General features: G+C 45.9%; 1 protein-coding gene across 3 annotated transcripts; it reads right to left on the reverse strand.

The window, feature by feature from the left end:
- Positions 1–756: 756 nt before the first annotated feature.
- Positions 757–26,792, reverse strand: LOC121589250 (cyclin G). Of its 3 annotated transcripts, XM_041908009.1 has the most exons (8): positions 26,405–26,792; positions 23,516–24,064; positions 18,956–18,963; positions 16,426–17,213; positions 8,085–8,327; positions 5,898–6,272; positions 5,556–5,779; positions 757–5,429 (listed from the first exon to the last, which is right to left on the reverse strand). In XM_041908009.1, the coding sequence occupies exons 4-8, from the start codon at positions 17,191–17,193 to the stop codon at positions 5,342–5,344; spliced, it is 1,698 nt and encodes a 565-aa protein (XP_041763943.1). In that variant the 5' UTR covers positions 17,194–17,213; positions 18,956–18,963; positions 23,516–24,064; positions 26,405–26,792; the 3' UTR covers positions 757–5,341. The 3 variants fall into 3 exon arrangements, with proteins under 3 accessions (XP_041763943.1, XP_041763941.1, XP_041763942.1); XM_041908007.1 differs by lacking the exon at positions 18,956–18,963; XM_041908008.1 differs by lacking the exons at positions 18,956–18,963; positions 26,405–26,792 and adding an exon at positions 24,563–25,212.
- Between the last annotated feature and the right edge of the window lie 1,015 nt (positions 26,793–27,807).

Here is a 27,807-nt window from a genome sequence, read left to right on the forward strand (position 1 = left end):
AGAGTGCATGCATTATCATGCGCTTCTCTGTTTAACAATGTCGAAAACAATGAAGCAAAAACTAAACAAGCTGAAGATGCGCACAAAACAGCAAAGGGAATGGTGATGGTGAAAGGATGTCCTTCCTTCCTTCCTTCTTTCCGCTCCGTTTGCGCTGCGCGCACTCCTGCAGATCCTGCTATCTTGCAGGATGGTGAGAATGATTACATTACACGATGAGTGTGCGTGGAAACGTGGAACGAGCATGATTTTCTTCTGCTCGGTAAATCTTCTTTTGTGCCATTTGCATGCGTGCGCGTGGATGACGACTTTCAGGCAGGGTTTTTGCTGTCTTTTTCTCTTTCTGTGTGTGTGTGTTTTTGGCGGGGAGGTGTACAGGCTTTTCCGTGACATATAAAAACAAGTTTAAGGTGATAGAGCACCTTTAGCGTAAAAAAAAGACTTTGCTTACATACATTCATTGTTCATTCAGTTGGGGCAAAATTAGAATAAGTTAAAAAATATATATGCCATTATCAACTGAAAAACCAGGCAATGATGAAGATACTATCAAACGCCAAAAAAAAGTGAATGTATCGACCGATCGGCCTGTAATATCGCCTCCCCGTGGTGCAGAGGCAAGGAATGGAATAAATTGTACCTAACACAAATTTCAACATTCCCCCACGCACCCTTTTCCCAATACACCACCCACACACAATGCAATCGAAACTGACCCGCACTACACCACTCTTTCATGGTTTGCTACGTTTTACGCTCCTCTATCTCTCTCTCTCTCTCTCTCTCTCTCTCTCTCTCTCTCTCTCTCTCTCTCTCTCTCGCTCTCATTTTCATCATTGTTCTGTTCATTCTCCTGATACTCTCCTTTTGCTTTTCTTCCATTCTTGTTTCTCTGTTTCTCTAGCTTTCATGTTTTCTTCTCTTTTGCTTCGATTTGTTTCGATCTCTAGTGTTCCTCTCTCCACTGTTTGTTGTCACCCTTCTTTTCTTCATTTTAAATAAATTTTAATCACATTTTTTTCTTTTTCTTTTTCTCCTCCCCTTTTGCTCCGCTCTTCTACCGTAAGTCGGGTTTTCGTTTGTTTTTGTTTCTCATAAATTAATAATATTTATCAGATAAAAAATACTTCTTTTTTGCTGCTCCTAAACACGATTGCGTTTCTGCTTGCGTACGTTCGTTTTAGCATCTCCGCTTCCTCCCCTTCTTCGTGCACGCGTGCCCGCTTTTGTTGTAAATTGTGTTTCTTCATTTCTGTTTTTTCGTGCTTCCTTTTTCCTCCAGACGCTTCCTTGATTCTTGTTTCCTTTGTTTTTTTCTTCTTTGCGCTCCCTATTATCATTACGTAGTTAGTAGTAGTAATAGTACGACGGCGAGATGGTGTTTTATGTTGCAAGGCTTTGTCTCACTTGTTGGGAAATACGCGTTCGTTTTCCATGCCTTTTAGTGAATGTTGTTTTGGATGTTTCTTCATCAAACCGCATTCACATTGTGTCCCTGTGTTTTTTTTTTCTGTATAGTATCAAATAAGCACGGTTCTAGAAGTGTGCCAATTTTCCTGTCTTATTCCAAAAAGCGTTTTCTTTTGCTTATATGTGTGTGTTAAAAAGGAAACAAGCATACAAGGGTGGGGGAATGATTCCGTTCTTCATCCAAGCGCCTATACACACAAGCCCACACCAAATAACGAACGTGAAAAGAAAGGGGGAGGGGCGCGGCGGTTGCGTAGTACACATAATATACATAAATATTCGAGATCAATTGCGGTATTTTCATGCTGCTTCACAAAAGTTTAAAATTGTGCAACCGCGCGGTTGTAAGATTTTTTGGGGTGAAAGTGGAGCAACAACAACGACACGCGGGAAGTGTAGGTAAACCGACAGTAAAAACTGATACACGGTTCGCCACCATCGCGTATGTTTTGTTGTACGCCGATCTTTTGCTTATCGCATCGGCAAAGACGAAACCTAACCAACCGTGACTCTAAAAACACACACACACACGTGCACATCCATTTCGTATTGTGGTGCCACCAAAATGGAATGTGGGCAGGCATGGGGAGAGGCGATACATGCAATTGTTTGCAAGTTCCCTGTGAACCTAATGCTTTTCTAACACGCTGCTTTTATCCCTGTGTGTACATTCCTTTCTTGTCGTCCTGTTTTCTTTGCTGCTTGCCTTGTCTTTACTTCCACGAACGGTTGGTTGTTCCCCTTCCATAGTTAGTTCCTAGCTCGATTATTCCACATCTATCGAAAACACATAGACACATTCTCTACAAACAACAACACGTGCTACTACGACATCGTCGAGGATTACATTAATATAAGCTGACTGAGGGAGGGAAATAAACGGGACAAGTTTATCTCTATCGCTACCGTTTAGCGTTTGTGTGTAACTGTTGTTTCAATTGATTGAGCTTGGTAGTGTTCAAAACTTTGCCTAAACGCAACATGCACTTAGTAGAGCTTAGTGCTGTTGCTGGTTTGCTGGTTCAATCGTTCTGTTTCTAAGGATTAAAGGGAGGGGGAGCTTCGATTCGTTTGGATATTTGACTATTTTCCGGTACACCCTCTCTCTCTGTCTCTTTCGCTCTATCAGCATTAGACTATTTCGCAAATTTTACTAGAGTCCAATATATTGTAGTATGATTGAAGTTTGCAGATCTTGTACGTTTTGTCTTGCGTTTTTTTTTTCGTCGACTGACTCCGTGACAATACCCGCTACTGGTTACTTTATCTTTAAAAATGAAAAGCGTAAGTAGAGCAACTAACGAGCAAAGCACGATCGAGTCGGATGATCATTGTGGAATATAGAGCGAAGGGGTTGCGGAATTTTAAAAGGAACCTCTCCCACCTTCGTAGAAAAGGACAAGTTTAGTATAGGAGTTTCGCTTTGTTGTTTTGCAAATTAAAACGTCTCCTACTGGTGTAGTGTATCGGCCGGATCTTTGAATTCTGTTCTGCTTACTCACTTCTAACACCGTTGTGGTTGATTCTTTTTCCCTACAAACTAATAACACATTCAGTACTGGCTTTACGATCAATACGAGTTTTCCAAGGTTCTAAAACTCGCTGGCTGATGGTTTCAATGTCTGCTCGTGGCTTTGATTAATAATCTTCCTGCTTCTGGTCCTCTGTCGTTCTGATGCTGCTGCTGCTTGCTGCTGCCTTTTACACTGTTCGCAGCGCTCTTTCCTTTTCCTTTTCTTTCACTTCTTTCGCTCCAATAATAAAAATGTGCAAATCGTTGTGTATTGAAATTCTGTTCGTAAAAAAGGTAACGAGAAAATCAATATTATTCCAAAAAACAGTTTTTGACGTGGTACACAAAACGAAAAAAGTAACATTTGTAAACATTAACAAAAATGCTCTTTCTCTCCCTCGTTCTATCGTCCTTTCCCTATTAGATGTGTCTTCTTTTCTCTGTTTATCTCCGCTTTCTACCGTCCGTAGGCAAAAGCATACACGCTTCTTCTCTTCTGCGCTGCGCTCTTTGCAATGCAAGATGTTCGCATATTTCGTTTTGCACAGCTCTTGTGTGCTTCCGATTGTTATTCTTCTGTTTTTCTCTTTTCTCATTTCTCGTGTTTTGGCGTCGCGTAATTCTCGTCGTTCCGTGTATGTGGGTGTGTTCCAACATGACTTGCTTATTAGTCGTACATTCTCGTCTGCTGCTGCTGCTGTTATCCTAATAAGCAGGTGAATGCTCTTTTAAACAGCCTAAACACACCCAGCGGTAAGGATAGTTTGTTGAAAAGAGCATTCGCCCCCTCCTCAAATATAGTTGCTGTGGTTGTTAAATGTCACTTGCTTTACCATCTGCCATTTAAATCCTACACAACTTATTAGCTAGGATTTTTTTAAACCGTTTTGTATATTTTGTACTTTTTTTGATTTTCCTTTTATCTTTCTTTTTATACTTGCATATACTTTTGCGTAACTTTTCAGAGATTTTTTGTTTTTTTTTTTGTGTTTGCTGTTTCCTTTTCTGCTTCGCTAATTTTGGACTTTTTTTTTGTTGATATTGTTGATCATTTCAAGTATAGTTTGTTTCTTCTCTTGTTTTTTTCCCTGTCTCCCCAAACATACGATAACCGCCTGCGAGCTGGCGTTATGTCATTTGTAACCAATTTCCATTATCGCGTAAGTTTCTCCTTTTTCTCATGTTATTCTCAATTCCCGATGTAATCCTACTTTTATCGTACTATTCCGCGATTTTTAAACCTTCTCTCCACTCTCACTCTCTCCTGCTTAAACGATTCATAGATCTTATCCAACGAATTAAATTGTTTCTTTTTTCTTTTGTTTTCTGACTGCGCTTTTTTTGTTCTACACTATTATAGCAAATAAGTGTGTTCTAGAAGTATGCAATTTCTTACTCAAAAAAAGGGAGGAAAACAAAATAAAATTAACATTTACCAACCGAAGAGTAGTGCTCTCCCTCCGCGCGTGCTGCTGCTGTTGTTGCCGCTCTTTCCGTGCCTTGTTGATGTTAGTGTGCCGTCCCGTTGTTAGTCCTTTTCTTACTTGCTTCTCCATTCGTTTCGGTTTTCACGGATGCAGTTGATTATGTTTGATTCTCTTCCGAACCGCGTCAACATCAGTTAATCTCGCCAGCGACATCGAACCAAAGCTACGATTTGTTCCTTGGCGCACAACCACATGCTGTGCAATCGTTTCTTTGGGTGCGCGCTGTGCTCACGTCGTCGTCGTCGTTCTATTGCCACTTTGCCTTGGTCAACTTTAGTAAAGCAAATTTATCACTCTTTTCGCTGCTGCTGCTGCTGCTTCTGCTGGTGCCACCGTCCACTATACGATGATGTTATCACATTATGGGATTGCTGCTATGCAATGATAGCGGTTCCTTTTCAAAGCCCGATAGCCCCAATGCCCCGTCCTTGATTCTTCGTGGCGCCACTTCATAGTCCACCTTGCTCGATGGTAGGTCAAGGGTTTCAGAAAGCTGGTCAAATATTTGGGCGGGGAGGGGGCGGGGGGATGTACGTACTTTGAAGTTTTGTTTGTGCACAGCGCACCCGTGCATTGTTGCAGCATAAAACACTGTGTGGACGGTCACAAACGTTCATTCTGTTTCTTATGTTTTCGTCATAACAGCAATGTGAAGGGATTTTGTTGCAAAACCGCTCTCTTTCTCCATTCTTTTACATATCCGTCGTCGTAATCGATACTGAGCGAAGCTGAATGCGGTCATTTTTCCGAAACTTGCATTCAAACCATACATCCGACTCGATTCGATACTAAACAATTATTTAAAGAAATAAGAGGGTGTGTGTGTGCGTGATCGAGCGATCGTTCGATCGACTGATCGCCGCGCGCCATTTTACTCGTCAACAAACTGTTCACACACTGCTACGATCGGCGATGTTGGCCAATCTTCCCCATCGTCTTCGGAGCTTACGCTGCCAGTTCTGATGATGAAATAGAAGAGAAAGAAGAGAGGGGGTTGTATTAGAGAGAACATCCTTGGGGACAAAAAGGCTTAGGCCTCCTACTTGATGTTGAGTTTGCAGAATTCAACCAAGAACAACACATACCTGAAGCGAAGATTGCTGTTGCTCATGTGACCATGGGTATGGTGGTGTTCGGCAATCGTTGGCAAATAGGAGGTCAACTTGTCAGTAGGGCGCAGCACGCGCATGGTACGGGACGAAAGCTTCCATACCAGCCGCTGCTTGTACGGGATCTTGTGCTGACCGTTGTACAGCGAAAGAATCTTCGTCACAATGCTGTGACTGTAAAGGAAGCTGCTGTCCGGGATCTGCAGCAAACGTGCCGATAGAGAGTGGACAAGAAAAGAAAGAAAGTAGAACGATATTAAAATTACAGGAAAGGCTATTACAGCAACAGGGTACGAAGAAATCGACGAAGAAACTTACTCGACAGAATTTCTGCAGCTGGATGGCGTAGTCAACGAGATCGTGAATCTGCTGGTGCACCAACCCGTTGTCCTTGTTTGCGCTGACGTACACATCCATCTGGGTGAAGATCATCACGAGCGCCAGCTCGGACGGGCGAATGCTCGCACAGCTCGCATCGCACGCCAGTATCTCCAGCCGCATCTCGAGATCGGCCAGCGAGATGGCGGATTTGAATATTTCCGACAGCCCGAGTGCATTCGCGGCTTTCTCGAAGATGTAGTAGAACAGCCGGATGAACGAGAGCGCCGTTACCGGGGCCAGGTTCATCTGAACGCCCAGCTTGTTGGCGACAATGTCCGCCATTCGCACCAGATCGCGTGACGTACAACGGCACTAGAATAGAAGAAAAGGCACAATATAGCAAATTAGATTAAACATAGAGTAATTAACACTTTTTCTAAATTATTATTATACCATTATCGACCAATAATGAACAACAATTCGTTGTTCGTTAAGACCTTCACACGATATTTCCCACCATTTAAACGAAAACTCATATGGCATTCATTTTATTGCACCACCCAGCACCACTCCTAATACCGTTCCTCGCTTCTACTTGAAACATCAAATGCGTGCGCACACACACACTGCTGTATGTGCTCATGTTGATGAAATCATTCGATAGACTATCGTATGCTCTCCTCTGCCAATGCTACATTTACTGCTACTGTGTGTCCGCAACAGTCGATGGCCGACCATCAAGACGATGGTGATTTATGCATCACACAAACATACTACACACATGATGATGTCTATGTTTACACATAGAAAAATAGGGACAAGAGAGGGGAGAGGCACCAACACACCAAGAGTGCAACCGAAACAACACTCTATGTTGCAAGTGTTAAGTGATTTGAACATGCCAATAGAAACCAAGCCCACGACGCGTTGGATAGAAGATGGTAAACAGTCGCTGGCTGACCATGGTCGTCGCCTTTAAACCTAGGGAGTTTGATAACCAAACAACGGTATGCGTTGTTGGCGCGTCGGGCTTGCCCTCATGTGCCCGAGGCACATCTGCAGTTGGGCGATGGCCGCCGTACACAAGAAGCACGCGTACGTTTTGCGTACTTCACAGTTTTATCGATCATACGCGATCCCTCTACCGCTTGCGTACACAACACACACTCCTCCAACGCGGATGGGTGGTTCTGTTTGTTTACGCTTTGTCTGCCTGAACGTGTGCACGAGGGGAGACGGGGAAGAGGAGATTACTTCGGTAACGGCCGGCCCTCCCAAATGCATGCATACAGTGCGTGATACAAGTATGTTACTCGCTGTAGGGCGGTTTGCTGGTGGTGTTGATTATTGTTACACTAATCAACACCACCCTCGCGCTCGTGTGAGGGTAGTGATGGGGAGTGCGCGCGTTGCCTAGCTTGAATCTAGATATCAGGCAAGAGAGCTCCTATTTGTTTGCTTTGTACGTTTGCTTCAACACACATGTAGACAGCGCATGTAGAGGTGTGTGTGCACAGCTAATTTTCGTTCATCAACACACCACCGCCCCGCTGTGTTCGACAAAATGGCAATAGGAAAGTGCAACATCATCATTATATGGCCGTGCGTGAACGCTCCCTCCTCGCTACACTGTATAAACATTTTACCTCGCGCGGAAGGGCGGAAATGTCAATTCATTTAATACCATTCATCCCTTCCCCCCGTTCTACCTCCTCTTCCATCTATTTTAGTTGAAGATTCACATAAAACCTTAATCCAATAACACCACCATCTCGCCCCGCCACCGATCGTCGGTGTGTTTACTCAGTCGAAAACGATCGATTTCTATTTTCATGCCCCTTGGAATCCGAAGCGTGTCAAGTCAACGCAAAAGGGCCACCAGCACAGCACACAGAGCAGAGGGGCTAGGAGCGAATGACGTGGTACACGCACACACGCAGCATGTTTTATACATAACTTTACAGATCCCGCGCCTCACAACAAAATTGCCCGAGATCTTTGCTTCTATCGCAGTAGTGTTTGTGTGATGATGGTTTCTTATTCCCAGTTCAGGGTTTAAATTACTCAACCACAATTCTATCCTAGAGAGGAATGGCCCTCTGATGTATCTGATCGATATATAATTCTTTTTTTTTAACTATTTGTAAATCGAGAAGCTGTAGTAGAGTAAAAACGATCACTTACCTGCGAGATAGCAATCAGATCCTCCGTGTCGATGATCGGCAGGCTGAGCTGCTGCACCGCCAGATGGAAGGAGCTGACCGAAATGCACGCCATGTGCTTCGGGCGGACCTTCATCTTGGTCAGGAAGCGATCAACCAAGTTAATGGCAGCGAACAGGACATCGTTCGGCAGCTCGTACCAAACCTTCAGGCAGCGCAGCACATGGGCCGCTCCGTCGCGGGTGCCGATCGTGATTTCGCCATTCTGTGAAGCGAAAAGAAGAAGAAGAAGAAGGTGGAGGAAAACATATATTAGTATACATACACACACAACACAGTGTCATTGGCCTCCGTCAAGGATAAGCGTAGCGTAGGGTCGTAGGAGGGTAATCGCAGAAGAAGAGGAAGGAGGAAACCATCAGTAAACAATAAACAAACAAAAACGACGGGGATGGTTTGTCCAAAAGCGTTCATAAATATTAAACATCCTTGGACGCATAGCAATTCAAAATCAGGACCCAAATGTATACACTTCCAACCCCAACAAAATGCGGATCAGTGTTTTTTTTTTTGGTTGGTGGTGGAGTTGCAAGAGAAATAGAGATTTCTTTTTTCATAAATATAAACAACAACAATCTCCTGCTCTAGAGCAATCTGCTGCTGATGCTGTTGCTGCTGCGAGAAAACGGTACGGAACGGCTCGCATACCACCACCACCATCAACCAAAACCGAGGTGGTGGTAGTGGTAGTGATTATGTAAAAATGAGGTCAAAAATAACCTGAAACGAAACGTCTCCCGACCATCTTATGGAAGAGAGATTGTCAACAACGATGCTGGGCAGTAGCTCTTCCCCAAAGTTGTTGACTGGTGGTGTGTGGTTCGTGGATGGTGTCTTGCGCATATAAAGCAACACACGCACGCACACACCTGACCGTAAACCGCAGAAGAGGAGTTCGCACCAACACACTGTGGTCACCACAACATCGCTGCTGTTTACCTCATCGGACCCACCAACACCCGCCAACCTTCAAATTTCACCTCTCCCCGCTTGGTGAGGTATTTCGAATTGACCACATACCACACCATCTTAAGGAGGGCAAATGAAGGGTGAGAGAGTGAGTGAGAGTGGAAGCAGAGAGAGAGAGAGAGAAAGAGGGTACAACACTGTTCATCGCAACATAAGGTCTCTTTCTATTTTGGCCGTACCGACCGGTTACAAAGTTTCACTTTTATTGGTTCCGAATGTTAAACACGTTGAAGAAACACACCCAGCGCACACTTCATTCAAGGATGCATTCAAATCATATTTGAAAGTCCTATTTATAATACATAGATTTAGAAAATTAATACCAACCCTGACGGGGTGGCAGCAGCAGCAGCAGGTGAGCATGAGTCCTCTCTGCTGCCATACTTCCTCCTTCCTCGCTGTAGGATAAGCTTGAAGGACTCAGCTGACAACATTGTTAATCAATCTCCCTCAGCACGTATTGCGCTATATGCTTCTGTTATCCTTCACCCAACTAAATACGGTCAGCTGGGTATCGCACTGCGTGTGTGTGTGCGATGTAGTCACATCATCGTATGTTCGTCAGCTGAAGGCAACACTCTGCTGAGAAGGACATCCTTGGGGCATGAACATTTAATACAACGAACCAAGCCAACATGAAACCCCGTAGCGTAGGTAGACAACGACAGCTTTAAAAAGACCAAAACCAGCTGTTGTGTGACGGTGTTGTTCGAGCAAAAAATTCGCTCTTGTCTTAAAACAAAAAGGCCGTGGTTCAACTAACAACTGCTGCGAGTGTCAATTGCTCAATGAACCGTAAATAGGAAGACAGCAAAAAAAAAACGCACGATTACACATTTGAATAATCGACACTAAATCCGATCTGCTTGAAAGGCCGTCGGGGAGCGTATGTGGGGGAGAGTGACTGAGGAAGTGTAGTACACTTCATGCATGAATAACCATCCCCAACCGATGGATGGGAACGATATGCATCTGCGAACAACGACGCTGAGCAACATCTACCTTGTGACCTGAACAACATATGCGATGATGATGAGTGGGGCGACGCCGCTTCGTGCTTCCACCAACATCAGAATCCATTAGCTGTGTGACCAGACGCATTAAAAAAGTGAATCGGATCAAGCACCGATTACCTCGGAGTCATCCCCCCTTGGAGCGCCTGTTGCCTGTCCAAAATCAACGACAACAAGCAAGTAAACACAGAAGGGAGAAGGGAATGTACGACTCCCCACAACAACCTCGCGAACAAGTGAGCCTACGACGACGGGATTGAAGCGGTTGACATTGAAACCGAAAATAAATCTCGAATAGCTCGTTTCTGGCTCTTCCTCTCTTTCACTTCCACCACATATTACTACTACCTGGCTGCCTGCCTGCCTTGCCTGTCTGATCCTGCTCAAACAATTCCACCCCTTCACTGGGACCCAAACGACGATAACAAGACGGGTGCGGACGGACGTCAAACCGTACAGCGAAACGCAAAAACTAGAATCCACACGAACATTCATGCACACACTAATGGGGCATTTATAATGTCTGTGTCTGTGTCTGTGTCTGTGTCTGTGTCTGTGTCTGTGTCTGTGTCTGTGTCTGTGTCTGTGTCTGTGTCTGTGTGTGTGTCTGTGTCTGTGTGTGTGTGTGTGTGTGTGTGTGTGTGTGTGTGTGTGTGTGTGTGTGTGTGTGTGTGTGTGTGTGTGTGTGTGTGTGTCCCTCGTACGTAATGATGGTTTCGCGTCGCCGTCTCGTCTTTCCTTCGCCGAGCTGGTTTTCTCTGTCTCTTCTTTTTCGAACCTTCTATTGAATATCGGCATATATACGTGCGCGCATAAGAGACCCAAACAAGTCACAACTGGCACCAGTTTCAAACTCGTTCGACCGGTTCCAAAATTCGCATCCAGTCTGGGGTGGAGGTTTCGGGCGTCATCCTAAAACCAAAAATGCGTCAGAATCGATGAGTCGATCAGGCGGAAATAATTATAGATGCACCATCATATCGTTTGCTGTGTCCTTTTGCTAGATGCATTTAGAAAACTGATCTTTTTCAGTATGATTCATCAATCCAATTCCATTCACTTTCGGACTGTAATGGAGACGGACCGCTTTTGTATGGAGAATTATTGTTTTAATCATTTTCCTCGTAATCTCTATGCACGACACAATCACATATTGTGTGTCCTGCAAACACTGTGTCCCAAATCACCCTTCTCTTTATGTTCGCATGCTACACCGGTGCCATGCCGAAGAAGATCGCCCTACCGTGACGGTCACGCTCGCAATAAATGTATAAAAAGGAGCGCGGGCGAGCGGGCGGGCGGAAAAAACGATGAACGACAATAATATATCCCACACCAACTAACCAAGCCTACCAACCAACCATTCTAAGCACTCTACCCCACCCCAGGCAACTATTGGATTGGTTGTGCTTTCGATGGCCATCCACCCACTTCTTGCGTCCGGGCGCGTTGAACCGTGGAGATTTGGGGCTAAATCAGCAAACGGACAAAAGAGGTGGACGCGCATAACAAAAGCATACTCGTTCGCTATCTCTCTCCCTGCATGTGCGCATAATGGCTGACCGATCAACGGACGATGATTACAAGAGCATACATAAAATGACGCTTCCGCTGTGTAGTTCTCTCGCTCTCTCTCTTTTTCTCTCTGTCTCTTCACAGGGCAAAACAATGTTTGCTTTGTGTCCCTCCACTTACATCTCTCTGTGCTTGTGTATCTTTGAAATGCGTTGTTTCTGCTTCATTCATATGTAAATTCATCTTTTAAATATAGTACACTGCCTCCGATTGTCTTCGTTCACTCACTTTTCTTGCTTCTTTCTATCTGTTTCTCTTTGCTTTCATGCGGGTTGATAATAAAAACGGTACATCCAAATGCTAACTGAACGGAAGAATATTCTCACACCAAAACGTGAGGAAAGCCTCAGAAACTGAGAGCGCAACAGTAGGTGGGAGAAATTATGATGCTATGTTTAACGGACAAGTACCAGTGCTTGCGAGATGTACATCATTCTCTCGCGGATGCTATCAAAGCGCACTACAGAAAACCAAAGAATAGTGCTGCTTCATAATCCATCCTTCCTCTGTTTCGCTCCACCGATCGACCGAAAAGCAGAACAAGTGTTCTATTTATGCCCACATTTGAAGAGTAATAGCACAGTAGCATGATTAACATTGTAAGTTCATGTTTTAGCTTAGGCGACTCTCCACAGATGCATTGTACCGTACTTCACACGATGTAAGGCGACGAAAAAGAACAAAGCCTTTCCTCCTGCGCCACATGCCTTTTTTGGAGTTGTTTTATTGCGCACGATACGATACGCAACAGATGCGTAGAAAATAGAAACACGACGCAGCCGAGACGATTATTTGCTTAGAAAAGCGGCACACATGAAACTGAAGGCCATGGGGCCGCTGCGCCAACAAGCTTAACTAGTCCAGAAAGTCCCATTCATACTCGGTAAGCCCTAGTTACACTAGAACAAGCGGTAATGATGTCTATTAGCGTACGCATTAACATGGAAATCAGCACCGAAGTTAATTGTCCATTCTCAAAACAAAGGGAGACCTTTCTCCCCTTGTATGCCCCGCTCTGTTGGTATCAAAACGTCATTGAACAACAGAAGAAAAGCCATCGCCCTAAGACTTGCCCATCCGCCCTGTATCATTTCGTCAAGACAACACACTATCATCTTCCGTCGAGTGGTAGGAACAATTATCTCTCTGTCCCTCAAACCGCCATCCTAATCGGTTAACTTGGCAAAAAACGGTCGAGACAACAGGTCTCGGACTGACGTACGTGATACAAAGCCAGTGCGCGCAGCACAGTACGCCGTGTGTAAAGCTGTTATTATTTCTATTTTATCTCACATTATCACGCAGCCTTTACGGAACACACACACACACACTTCACTCGATGGGGTGACGTTGATAGCAATACACCTCCCCCGTGTTTCCAAAAAGGGCGTTTGGAGAGAAGGATGAAGCGTTGGGTACAGTACACAGATCAGTTAGTGTGCCCTCGCCATTTTGCTGCCGGTCATTCACCTTTTTGTTCCACTGGCAGTATACTTTTTCGGTTTAATTTCACCCCATCCAATGGCCATCCGCCCCAAATTGAATGACTGATAACGTGAAACAAAAATGGAAACAGCAAGCTCATGCTGCAAACAAATAAACCGTCGCTATGATTAAATGTGTTGTGCGATTGGCCAGGACACTCTACTCAGGAAATGCACCATCTCTTCTTTGTGGCTTGATGTTTTTGCAAACTCTGTACTACGTGCTCCGTGCAAATTCGAACTAAATGCCGTCTGGAATAGATAAGACGGGCACCAAAACTAAACGGAACGTGTACTTATACTTTTCTCAAGTGTGCTGGTTCGTTCTTAATCCAAAACTATCATTGAGAAGGTCGTGTCGGATGTATAGGGAGGGATTTGCTCTAATTAGTGTACCACCAGCAACACATCTGAAAAAACGTGTCATCCCTCCTCCAAGGGTAAACACCGACCATAAAGTTCATGTTATTGATTTGACACTGTGAAGCCGAGACGTGACGACACAAACTAAGCATCGAGGTGCTAAGAGACGCTCTTCAAAGCAAACAACACACTGTCGGTGGGCTCGGATTCTGATACACCCTCCCCCTCCCCCCCTCACCCCCCCAATCCTGCCCCATTCCGTCTTGAAAAAGGCAACCCTTAACCGTGTCATGCCCGTTATCAGTGGGTCATGCCATCAGACAGGCAGACTCTAGGGGAGCGATAATAAAATATGCTATCAGCGTAACGGACAAATGGGCCGATGTGTTTGCGTGTGTGTGTGTGTGTGTGTGTGTGTGTGTGTGTGTGTGTGTGTGGTGTGTGTGTGTGTGTGTGTGTGTGTGTGTGTGTGTGTGTGTGTGTGTGTGTGTGTGTGTGTGTGTGTGTGGTGTGTGTGGTGTGTGTGTGTGTGTGTGTGTGTGTGTGTGTGTGTGTGTGTGTGTGTGTGTGTGTGTGTGTGTGTATGTTTGTGTGATTTTTTGTTTGGCTATCTCTTCCTATGGGTATGTATTTCCACATTTCAACAACAACAGCAACTAGACCGTGCGCCCAGGGCCGCAGTCAGCCGTTGTTTTGTGGACGGACTCTGCGGACCAATAATAGCAGCAATCGATGCAAATTTTTCAACCAGGTAAACCTCTTTTGCTGAGGTTGCAAATAAAGAACGTCATTAAAGGAAAAACAAACACTTATTTAGTCTGAACGAAAACAACATGGTGTAATGCACGCAGATGTTTTGTTCCAGAAAATTCGATTTTACGTCCTACAGATTAATTGACGACACACATGCTCAGCATGTCCCTAACACACATGCTAGCTAAGCGCAGTAGTGTGTAGGTAGGAACGGCTTTAATTCGAACCGCTCAACATAGCGGACGAGCGCCTCCACCTCCTCCTTCGTGCAAGCCACACAGCCGTTCTAAAAATAAGTGACTACGTGATCGCACGAACACGCTTAGCTTGCTTCTTTGTGGGGAGCAACTGTGCAAAAAAACAGCCACCCCCTAAGCTGTCGCCCTATTACGAGCGAGAGGCATGAGCATAGCACGCATACATTCTAACCCCACAACAGCACACACCATCACACGCTCAGCGGAACGCACAAAAATTCAGTTCCTTTTAGCCTCGGTTTCCTACATCTCTGTGTGTATGTGACTATATCTAAAGAGGAAGAAGAGCCCACGACTCGTCATGATGTCTGCAAAACAGGTTTTTTTGGGGGGTGAACTTGCTTGCAGTAGACGAAAATGAAGGAAGAAGGTAAACGATACGCAGAGGATTGCAACGGATGTTTCATTTTTGAGGAGAAATCCTTCAAGTGTTGCATTAAAATGTTTTCCAAACGGAAGTTAAAAAAATGAAGCGGGAATTCGCTAGATGGAACAATTTGGATGTTATTGATAAATTTCGCAACATATTGTAATCATTCCTATGTGGATCTACGGCCCTTTTGTTGCAACACTCGTCGCCCATATTCACGCGCATTAACTGAAGCGTTCAAATTGATTCCAGAAACATTTGCATTACACTTTTTGGTACATTGATCGATCGACATTGCATGCACGACCGCTGCGTGAACTTGAAACGATTGAGGATTCACACATTTCATTTCATAGACACAAACAGCTATCAACACCCTATACCACCACACATACGGGGGAAGAGATAGAAACCCCAAAACCACGACATATCTGTCTGGTTGGCTGATAACAAAACCAGATATGCAAAACAAATCAACCACAGGAACAAATACATATCCCTTTTCCTCTTTTGCGCAAACAGTTGTGTCAATACAACCAACACAATGTTGTTTACCATATTTCGTGACAAAGAAGGATCGTCTAACGATACACCACCACTTGCCTTGCTTTTACCACAAAAACCTAGTTATCTCGGAGGTGCTGGGTGTCTCGTTTAATCATCCGTTATCAAACCATTACCAAAATCATCATCATTCCGCAAACGGGCTTCAAAAGGCACGCGCCACACACACACACACCCAGCTGGTAAATATGCGTCTCTCGTGCAGCTCTCTGCAGCTAAAACGATTATCGAAGAAAAAGGCAACTGCTTTTAAAAAGCATGTCTATAATTCACGTGCAATTGTCCATGCTGCACCACCGGCTGCCTAATCGTCTTAGGCGAAAAACAGCTGGCAAAGCATGACTGCGAGTCGTTGTGGCGTACCACACGTGCCGTACCGTCCGTCCCCGCCACAGGCATGGAGAAGCACACACCACCGCGCTCTGCTCCAACACCTGTGTGTGTCGGGTGGTGCTCGAGAGAGTGTGAAGAAAATATGCTGCTTCTGCTTTTTTGTACGTTGTTAGGGGGGATGGATAGATGTACGACGTTTACTTCAGCTCGCTTCAGCGCTCTTTTTTCTTCAATCACGGTGGTGCGGCGGTAGTATGTGGGGAACGCAACGTCACTCATTAAAACTTTCGATTTTTTCGTGTGCTTCGAGCGCATGACACCCCTTTGCTCCAATCCACTCTTCACTGATTTTCACCTCCTGTTGATGAAATATTTTGGAATGTTATCGGTACACCTCGTACCGCACACGTTCGTGATCGTGTTTCGCTGCGAGCAGGAGCAGCAAAGCACATTTGAACTTGAAAAATGCAAACCACGATCTACCAAACCAAACTGATGGAGACGACGACTATGCCCCTCTGGAAAAATCGATTTTTCTTCTTCTCTTCTTCGGCGAGATAGTAAGGAGAGTGAGGAAAAGAAAGTATACAAAAAAACAAGGTACTAAAGTTTAGCTACTTACGACTGATTGTTGCGGCAGGTAAAGGTTCGGTTGGTACTTCGGCTCCAAGGCGAGCAGTTCGCTCAGCTTGGCCATCATCTCCTCGAACGACATCGCTGCTGTTCCGGCTGCGGCTGCCGCGGCTGCTGCTGCTGCTGCTCCGCCAGCCGCTGCCATCGGGGATGATGGTGCCGATGATGGTGATGATGATGATGATGATGATGATCCATTGTTGGTGGTGGTGGTGGTGGTGTGCTTTTGTGCTGAGGTGCACTTAGCCGCTGCCGCTGCCCCGGCAGCATCCGCTAAGTCCTGGCCATCGTCATGATTGGCGCATGCCGTACCGTCGTCGTCCACGGTATCCATCATCATCGGGCGGTGTCGGTGGTGTTGATGATGGTGATGCGGCGGGTAGTGATAGCTGGCACTTTCGCTGCCCGACGCGCCCGATGAGTGCATGGAGCCGCTGCCGGTGGCGCTGGTGTTGTGGCCACCGTGGCGACAGTCGTGCGACGCCAACAGAACTCCATCAGCAGCATCCGGTGTCCCAAGCCGGCCCTCCTCTGACAACATCCGCTGATCGTGATGCATCGTCTGGTCGTGCGCATGAACGTTGGTCGCGGGGCTCATCCTCATCATTGGCCGGTGGTCATCGTCTTCCTCCATCCGCATCATCATCATGCGGGCAGTGGAGGAGGACGTGGGTAGACCATGGCCGCCGATTCCGATGGGCTGCTGGTCGATGTTGTTCATGCTATCGACAGAGTAGCAGCTCACAGGGACAGACATACTGAGGGCTGGCCTAGTACCTATATACGGCGTGTTGTAGGTGGTGTGTATGTATTCGGTAACACCGAGAGGGGATTTTTTAACGTATGCCGTTCGTATCGTTTGCAAACACAGCGCGTCCGCGACAGAGCAAAACGGATTTTGGAAGTCCGGATTGATCGTACGGTTAGTGACGCCCCGCGAGATTGAACGGGTGTTTTTTATGGATAGGGTAGGATTGGAGGATTTCGGGAGAGAATCGGGCAAAGGAGAACAAGAACAAGAGATTCGATTTGTCGTAGAAAAAAATTGATTTAATTTTTTTTTAATGGAAATTCTAACTCCAACGGACTTGTACTAAGTTGATTTATCTTGCTCTTGTCAAATACGGGGATGAAATGCTGCACACAATCAATCCAATAGGGTACGCGCCGGCGAAACTTGCGTAGCGCGTCTGCGTATTATTCGATTGATTGTGGATTTTGCAAAACGATCGGTACTAGTATGGCGATTACGCGACTTGTGTGAGTCACCGACTGTGTAGGCCACAGTCTCGTCCTGCACGTAATCTTTTTTTCTTCTGAAATGTGACACTCAGAAAAAAACCCTCAACGTTTTCTCTCTCCTTTCCGCTTGGCCTTAACTACACTACTGCTGCTGCTGCTGCTGGCTGTGTTCGTGTTTTCTTCCGTTTCACAGCTCACACAGGACAGTTCGATTCTTCAGAAAGCCAACAAGAGGGTTGCAGTTGCGCGGTGTTTCTATCCCAAACCGAGTGCGGAGACTTCTACGTGAGCATAAATCAGTTGAGTCCGGCCGCGATTGCGTCGAACTAACTTTAATACTCTTTTTACGGTCTGTCGCTCGGACGCACTCTGTGGGAGAATTTTGTACACCCGCCTTGCACCGGGCCAGAATCGTGTGGTAGTGGAGCAGAGTACTGTTTGCGGCACAAGCTAGCGACAGCAGGAGAGAATGGATTCACGCAGAACCACAGAGATCACAAGCCCCTCTTTTTTTTTCTTGCGATCTTACAAACGAGCAAACCACGCGGCGGCTCGCGACAGTATTTTCAACTACAATCTCTTAGTCCTTCGCACACACCGGTCAATTAGATCTCGCTCGCTTCAGAAGACGGGTTTGAGAGGAGCTCAATCGATCTAAAAGACCTTCGTACGATTTTTATGGTTAGCCGACGATTTACTTCTTCCTCGGTTTACTCCGTCCGAGCCTGTGTTTCCGTATGCACCCGGTGGAGCTTTTGCACGATGGCTGACAATTCTCGACCGATTGTCCTTGATCTGAGAGAGCGTGTTGTTTTTCTGCTTCGCGCGATTTCCCTCAAGGAGAAGGTCTGGTTGCGCTGCGGATCTGGTCACGAGTAGCAACGAAAAGGCACGCGCACACTGCTGCTTCTACGCGAACGGGAAGAGACAGATACGGGATCTATCTTTGGAAGAACCAGCAGGGTGAACGATTTGCTCTAATAATTGGTTCGCGTCGCGCTACCAGTGCCCGTACGCACGCAACAGAAACGCCGAACAATGGCCTAGGAAGAACCAGACCAACGCACAACACGCTAGTGCACAGAGAAACAGAGCTAGGATGAGCTTGGAGCAACCAGAATACGTGGCTAGAACTGTCTTGTCTGTCTACCCTGTTGTATTTTCTCTTTGTTTATGCAGCTTCTCGCTATGCTTCTTATGGCAAGCAGCAGTTTTAGCGATCTTGCTTTGGAATCTTTTCCGTCCGTGCCCTTTATGCTTCTATGCGCGACACTTACATTGAAATCTGGAAAATTTGGATATAAAAGGTTAAAGCGCATATCTTCTTTTCCGAAACTGAAAAATCAAAACACAGGAAATGGTTACGGGGCAAAACATGGTTGGGAGCAAGGCAAGGTGTGGGACAAATTTCGGGTAGGAAATGGAAGAGGAAAATGAAGGCAGGAGGGAATGGTGATAGATAATAAAGGTGCAGGGACGTAGGCGGATGAAAGAATGTGACCTGCTAATGCGTGTGTCTCGATGGGTAGCGTAGTTAGCGTTCATTAGCAGCGAGGACACCCCCCGTTCGTCTAGTCTGGATAGTTTGTATATTTCAACCCGAAAATCAGTATCGGTCTGTAGTCGCGACAGGGAAATAGATTGGAATTCTAGATACGACTGGCTAGCCATTGTATCATAACAGGCCAATGACTCATTAGTGAGGTACGGGGAACTCTAGACACACATTGTTATCGACAGCAAATCGAGAGACATCATTAGAAGGTACACATTCTTGTTTTGTTTTTTGTCTAAAAATAATAAATTTGTTAGATTCAGAATATCCCATACATCCCCGAAACGAGTCATCTTCTCCTTTTTAGAGTTACAAATATTACTCAGAAGTGTGTGGCGTGTGCGAGTTGAGCGCGCGTCCAAAGTCCCAAATTTACTGCTAAGATCTTATCTATATCGATGAGCAACTTATCAATCTGCTGCTATGTACGATGACGTATGTTTGTTTTCCTCAAATAATTTCAAATCTAGCTCCTAATTCTTTTTCAAGCCGTTCCTGAACTCTCCAAACCCCTGCATTGGTAGAGGTTTTACCTATTTATTTCAGAATCCTTTACAAGAATTATCAGCTTCCTTGAAATCATACTTTGCCTCGGGATGACGATTACTCCTCCGTTTCCAACAACATCTTACTATCGCACCGCTTCGGCTTATCAGCTATCAGCGCTTCAGGAGGTGTGCGTCAGATTTGGTTTGCAACCATTCCACATCCCATGGGGAGTATTAAAATCTTCTCACGTAATGTAGATGCAAACAAACTGCGTAACTTCGCCGCAGATGTGTGTTTGTTGCATGCGCTGATAGCACAAGGTTACTCGGCTGAACCACACCTCTACCCTATGTACCTACTAAAAGCAGAGTATACAGTTAGAAGCGCTACGTGAAAACGATCACGTTTTCAGCAATGCTTACAATGCAAAAGTTTCAAATATAGTCGTATACGACTTGCCCTGCCATCGGAGGAGCGAAACGTGTGTACGTACTACAAGTCGGTCCGTCGTCATCGTCGTCCCACACACACACATCCAGGGCAACTCTAAGCAGAAGCGGAAGCAACGCACCATTTTGAAGCACAAAGGAAGCAAGTGTGCCGGGAGTGTAACATAAGCTGTCGTGCCATGCTGTTGCTGCTGCTTAGCGATAAGTATTGGACCTCTGGTGGGTTAGAGCTGGCTCAGTCGAACACTCAACTCCACGGGCTCTCGGGTTTTACACCCAACCGGGTGCGTATCACGCGCAGCACACGGTCGTACCATCAGCACACACAACTAGCGGCTCCCCTACTCTCACTCTGTCCTTATCAAACAAAACACCCGGACAGAGCCATCATTCGGAAGGGCATGACACAGCTTTTCAGCGCGTGGTCGCGCTGTTACCCTTCCCTCTGCGACAATGAAAAAAGGAAGAGGTTGAAAAGTGATACTCGTGCATCGGGTGGTGATGGTTCGACCCTACGATGACGATGGTCGGGTATCCATCGTTCGAAAGCTACCTATTGACGCAATATCAGGAAATATGAGTGACGCACACATACAACAAAAAAGCGTACATCCGGGATTTTACCAACCAAAAGGTAATATGCGCACGCGTGAGTCAATCGGCAATGAACTAATTAGATGGAACACCCACCCCTACACCCCACCTGCAAACAAAACACGGCGGGTTGCACTTTACACCGAATCCAAACAAGGTCAGGTCGTCACTACCACTGACCGTGTCCTGTTGTCGTTGTTGGAATAACGCCATTGCCGAGTGATATGGTTGTCGCATGGAAAGAAAGTAGGACACAACACCGCGTCATCTTCTTTGCACCTTACTGCGCTGTTAATCCACAGCAAGCAAGCAGCTATGACGATGGGGCGCGCGCGCGTCCACTAATCGCAACAACGTCCTCGTCCAGCGAGCCGTTAATCCTTCAACACAAGCATATTTCCCTCATTCTATTCCACGGCCAAGAATACACGCTACATTTCTTCGTTTCCATGGTGACCCACTCCGATGGGGTTGGCTCGGCTTGCTACGAAGAATAAAAATACTTTTCTTTACCAAAAAAAAGGGCATGAGTATGCGCACAACAGCAGTGTATTTGGCGTTGTGCAATGCAAAGGGTAATCAAAATCGGTCAGGCAAGTATGCAAAAAAAAAACACACACACAGCTACCTCCTCTTTGATCTCCCAAGCGCGAGTGTTGTTTGTTTGCGTTGAGTGAGTGTGTGCGTGCGTGCGTATGACAAAGAGCTGTGACGCTGTGTTGTCGCGCTTGGTATGCGCTTTCATTGCATTCAACGGAAAGATCTGGAAGAAATCACGACCGCGAAGCAATGGTCGTCTTTCGCCAAAAGTGTGTTTGCAGCAGAGCTTCTGGGTTTTTGCTGCTGCTGCTGCTGCTGCTGCTGCTGCCCCATTTGAGGAACGGTAGAAATAATGAGCAAAAGAATCAACATCAACTCAGAGAGCATCTGGTGAAAAGCTTTACACTACCCCCCCCCCCTCCCCCCCTCCCAAAAGCATCAGCATCTTTTCCGTGCTGCTCGCTCCCCCCATCAACTGAGATGTTGTATGTGTTGGTGTGTTGATTTGTTGTGCAAATTGTGCACCAAGGGAGCAAAAGAGAGGGGGAGTGAGAGAGGACGGAGGAGTGCGCAGGGCTAAAAGAAATAAATGCGAGGAAGGAAGGAGAACACCACACGGGGTGAATTGTATGTAAATTAATTCCCGTTTTTTTGTGGCCTCCTTTCCTTCCCCGGGGAGACGCACGACGAAAGGGGTTGTGACAAAAACGGGCGTGAAAGGGACACCCCTCAAACTATTTAAATCATTTGCAACAGTGCGGAGCGTGTTTGATACAGAACACGGCCCAACAATTGTACAGGTTAAATTTAAATAAAAGCGATAATTCCGAAACTAGTTGCTTCATTGTAAGATAGCTGCTGCTGCCATTTCTATTTCTATGACCAATTGCAACAAACTACACTTTTGAATTATGTTGCACAGAAACAGTGACAGCAATCAGTTGCTATTTATCTACTTAAAGTTGGTCTCGAGCTAGCTGTGTATTTTGTGAAACTCTCCACTTAGTGAAGCTCCCCACAAATCGACAATTTTTCTTCTTCCACCCTATCTCATCATAATCCTCCCCTATTTTTTTTTCCTCTTTCGCGCGATGTTGTTTCGCGCATCGAAACAGATGATTTTGCTTCGATGTGCTCCATCTTCTTCCACTCGTCATTGCTACCATCAAAACATACTGCACACACACATCAACAAAACAACCTCTACCAATGCACACACACACACACATTGCTCCACCATCATCAGCTCCACCGTTCCACACACACACACACACACACACACACACACACACTGATGGAGCTTGTGTAGAGAAAATTCGTTCAGCGATTGCGCTACTGAAATTTCTACACACACCACACACAGACAGTGCAGTAGTGTTGGTGATGATGTTGGGCTGCTTGAATTCGTTTCTTTTTTCTAAAAATTTCCCGTTTTCACTTGGCAACAGTAGGGCATGAGAGAAGAAGAAGACGAAGCAACCAATAAAATGCGTCATCCCTGCTAAATTTGTCGTGCCTAACACGCGTGCCACGGCTTGAAATGTGTACGCGCGCACGGAGAGAAACATGTTCAATCTTGCACAAACATGTTACGGATCCGAATCCGTGACAGTGAGCAGGCACCCGAGTGAGAAGACGCGTGATGATTTCGCGAACCTTCTCACTGCATCTCGTAACCAAACGGCGAGTGCGTGGATTGGGCCCAATCGTCATCACGGGCACGTTGGGAACAACGAAAATAATTTTTCCCAATTCCCTCAACTTTCTAACAGCCTACGCTGTTCCTAACTTCCTCCTCAACTTTCACGCACAAACTTTTGTTGACTTTCTTCGGCACATCTTTCTTCTTTGCAGGGAACGTGAAATGTAAATATGAACCCTGCCTTCCTTTCCTTACATTTTGCTCCAAAACTACTCTTCACGGGTACACACACGCACAGGATCACACATCCACACACTGTGCTCAATATGCTAAAGGCCTCGCAGGGCTGACATCACATTCCGATCGCACACACCGCGCGCGCACACACATCACACACACGCAACAAAAAAAAATCAAGATGGCTGCCGCGTGACCATGCTGCCTGCACGGCGCAGCGCACGGCAAGTTTTCACCATTTTCGAACCCTTTTTCGCTAGCACACCGTTTTACATTTTCGAGAGCAAGATCCGTCGCGAGGAGATGATGAAACAGAAGGGACAAAACTTACCCGGATGCTTCCGTGATTGTGGCTCTCACTTTTGCGTCACCCCAGTGTCCAGCAATAAAGAACTATTCAATTCGGTATTAGATTCTACAATGACGGCCCGTGTGGAGAGTTGGACGGGGCCGAGCTGCGAAATCTAGCACATTCGAACAGGGCTGCTGCGATGTGTAGAGTTCGGGGTGTCGGTGTGTGTGTGTGCGCGAATGTGCTGGCTTGCACTCTCCACAGCTTGTCCACAGCACACAACGGGGTCTCCACACACTGAAGCGAGCCTTGGGTTCACGCACACAGCGGTACGTCGAGCAGGTCTCCACGCATACGCTACGCGGTGGTTGTGTGCGTGCGAGCAGCTGTGTTTTTTCCTCCCTTCTGCGCTGGTGGATTTCAATTTTCGTATTTAGAAATTGTCGTTGAAAATGTTGCGTCAGTTGGTGAGAAGGGGGTTGCAATTTGGTTGTCCTTTGCAGCACAAACAGCCCCGACAGGCGCGCTCGATGATGAAGTGAGTGATGAACGTGAGTGATGATGGCTTGGCTAGGGTTTGTTTGTTATCTGGGATGGGAGACAAAAACGAAAGAAATAAGCAAAGAGCTATTAATTCAGTTGCACATACAAGCGCAAACTTTGATTGATCATATGCATCTCCATCGTGACCCGCTTGCCTTGCGGCCCTGAACGCGTCGAGAAACGGACGATTGTGTGCATCACACAAGACCAGGGGGCGCAGTGCCTTATTCTCCCCCCCGACGCCTTCTCATTGTGTACCCCCGCGGCGGTTCAATGTCAGCTGGTGTCGTCGGAAGGAAAAGACCTTAAAAACGCAGCTCGTCTTGCCTGCGTTCTTCCTTTCCAATTGCATCATTCCGCTTACGGTTTGCACACATTCGCCACAACCTTTTAACCGATATGCCCTTGCTTCCCGTGTCGCGTGTTCATTGCCCCCTGGAGAGCTGTTGCTAAGGATAGTTTAGTCACTAGCAGTTAAACGCAACAACCTTCACCCTCTTTCAGTGGTACCAGTTACCCCATCCTTTGCGCTCCCTGACTTACCTTTGGTCGGGATTGTGCTTAAGAGATTTTTGCTTAAAATGTATATTTTATGAGCAGCGTCGAAATTATAACTAACTCGCTTAGTATTTGCTACTGTACACCGTTGTTCAAAATAATTTAAAAATCACATACAAGCTATCCACACTAAACTGGCATTTAAACTATAACTCTTCCACTCTTTCCACTATCAGTCGCAATGTTGCTTGTTTCTATTGCTTTCCTCGCATTTCACACGGAATAATTTGATGATGCGGGAATGCACTACACACCAGGACGAGAAAGGAGCGCCTGTGGTGGTGGTGGTGGTGGTGGTGTTGGTGATGGACGGGATGATCGCGCGCGCGCTTGTATATCACAGATGATGTTTGTTGTTTGGTCGTCGTCACGGTGCGCCACGGATCGCGCCTTATGAACGCACAGTGCCACTGCTTTCACCTCTCTAAGCGACAACAACAAGCAGGACCATCTTCTTCCGTTTCGAGCAGGTTTGTTGTCACTACTGTTGACTTTCCGAGGGCAAGGCTTGCCTAAACTAAGAGCTGAGTGTGTTGCTTGCTTGTTTGCTTGCTTCCCTTGCAACTGTATGCGGACGCGCGCACACTGTGTCCGTTCGTGTCGTACGCGTTCGGTCGTTTGTCGTGCGCTTTGTTTGGATGGTCGAACCGCGGGCTCAAAACAGAACCCAACACAGCCAGCAGAGTAGGCTGTGTTTAATACGGTCCAATCCCTTGAACTCTTTCTCACTCTCTCTGTCTCTCTCTTTCTCTTTCACTCTAATGCTCTGCATCTCTTTCTCTCGCGCGCAAACGCAGTTTGCTCTGTCGCGCTCTCGCGCTGGACGACGCAACTCGCCCCTCGTTCGTAGGGCTGTATTGGTGTGGCTGGGCTCGACCTGCTTGGGACGAGGTTTGTTGTTTGCTTTGTGTGGTGTTGCTGCTGCTGCTGCTGCTGCTACTATGTCGTCAACCAGCTGTGCGTTGCTGTGTGTGCGCGTCTCGTATGCTAATAGCTTCTAGTTTTTCAGCAATATGGCTTTTGGAACAATCGTGACGCGAGTGTGACGACGCATTCGATCCTTTTTTTCTAATTTGTGCTTTCTGCACCCTTTCCCCCACTACTGACGGCTTGCTTGCCCTAACGCTAGATGAGCTAAACTCTCTACGCTTCCATAACGTCGTATGATTTGAAATCCGTTATGCTAACTCCCTTTGACTGCACACACACACACACACACACACACACACACACACACACACACACACACACACACACACACACACACACACACACACACACACACACACAGCGAGACCGTTCGATGCTGTGGTTGTGTTTTCGTACGCAGCACCAGCGATAATACACACTCCCACACAAATAGAAAGAGAGCTTGTATCCCGTTACCACCATCGCCAACAGCACCACTACCACCACCAGCTAATCAACCAAACGCTGGGGCACCGTCCATTGTTTCATCATCCCACTGTACGATGCGAAGAGAAGCTCAATTTTCCCTTGTTTTGTCTAGAGTGTAAAAAAAACCCTCAGCCTAGGGACTGACTACCCTTTTGTCATGGTGCGTCAAATTTCAATGCGATGTACACACTCGAAAAGATGCACTTTTGAAAATGGCGAGTGAGCGTCGCTTGGTTGCCCCACTCCAACGCAGCGCTTGCTTTTCATTCTATCACAGCTTTAGCCCCGACACCCAATAGACTAGGGTTTGGGGTGGGAGACGCTGAGTTTTTGCTTCCTTCTTTTTTTTTCAAAGCCCCCTAGCAACACACCCCACACAACCATGGGAGAAATATTAGTGATGATGAAATATTTTGTACACTAATTTACCGTGCTAATTCCATTCCAGCCTTGCGTGCGTGCGTGTGTTCCGTTTTTTCCGAGCGAATTTTCCGAGGGACGATGCTTGGGGGTCCGTTTTTACCAGTAGTGTCCTGCAGAACGATGATTCGCCATGGAGCCGCGCGTCCTATTCGCGTCCCATCACACTTTATTCACTGCATTATTGGTTGGTTGTGTTTGGTTCGACTTGGATCGGGTTAAGATAGTTTCAAGGGCTTTAGCAACTATATCACACGTTATTTAAGTTGGTGTTACAATTGTTTTCCTCTAAATGTACCACAGTTTCAGTGTATGTGTTTTTTTTTTTCTACTGCAAGGACGAGAACGCCTCCGTGCGTCTTCGCGAACCAAACGACTATGATGAAAGTCAAACAAAGAATGCGCTGCCTTCGGTTGTGTGTAAACAATCAAGAGGGTTGGCGTGTGTGTGTTGGTATGATGTTGGAATTGGTGGTTAGCAGTTCCCAGCGGACAAACTTACATAGCGAATCGAACTGCTGCTCGCAGCATTTTATCCATTCGAGCAGTTGCGTGAGCTCAGAAAGCGGCGTTGGTGGAGGAATTTCTAAGAGCATCAACAGCAATGCTATTTTATAATTGAAAATTGCACTAAATACGAAAGTTATGAAAGTGCCTACGGGATTTTTCCCCACAATTAAGATTCAATTTTTAACAGGCATAACTAAAATAAACATATTTTTGATTAAAATGGTTTGAACTAAATAAAAAAAAATTAAAAACATGCACCATCCCCCCATAGCCAGGACTGACTATCCAGCTGTGTGATACTAAATGAGTACCGCAAGCTTGCCTACCCCGGTATCACCGCGTATGTCGGTACGCCGATGAAAAGAATAAGATCATCGAGAAACTTTTGTATTCTGAATCAAATAAAGGACAGATTCTATTGACGTCCAGTATTAAGTCTATACGGGACAGATATCTAAATAGGGCATGTTGTTAAACGAATTTTAATGGTTATATCGGTCAAACACAAACAGTCTGAATTCACTGGGTGAACTTCGATTCCCTGCCAACTATTTAATACAGGCGGCCCCCGAGATACACGGTACCTTTTAAACGCGGATTTGGAGATACGCGGTTTCCTAATTTGACGGTTCTTTGAGCAAGTTGTACCTTGACAGGTCAATTGTAAAATTCCAAATAATTTCCCTTTATTCGAATATCAAAAACTGTTTCAAAAGGTTTGAAACTTTTATATTCAGTCAGAATCATATTAAATAATTTATTAAATGTCTAAAACCACCAAGTATGGCAAAATTATACGAAGATTAGTGATATTAGCTGGAAACACGAGATTCGACTTACGCGGAAACGCGAGATATGCGGTCTTTTGCGGACGTTTTTGGCCTGTGTGCTTTTTAATAGGC

The sequence above is a fragment of the Anopheles merus genome, chromosome 2R, assembly GCF_017562075.2.
Source record: "Anopheles merus strain MAF chromosome 2R, AmerM5.1, whole genome shotgun sequence".
Classification (NCBI taxonomy): Eukaryota; Metazoa; Arthropoda; class Insecta; order Diptera; family Culicidae; genus Anopheles; species Anopheles merus.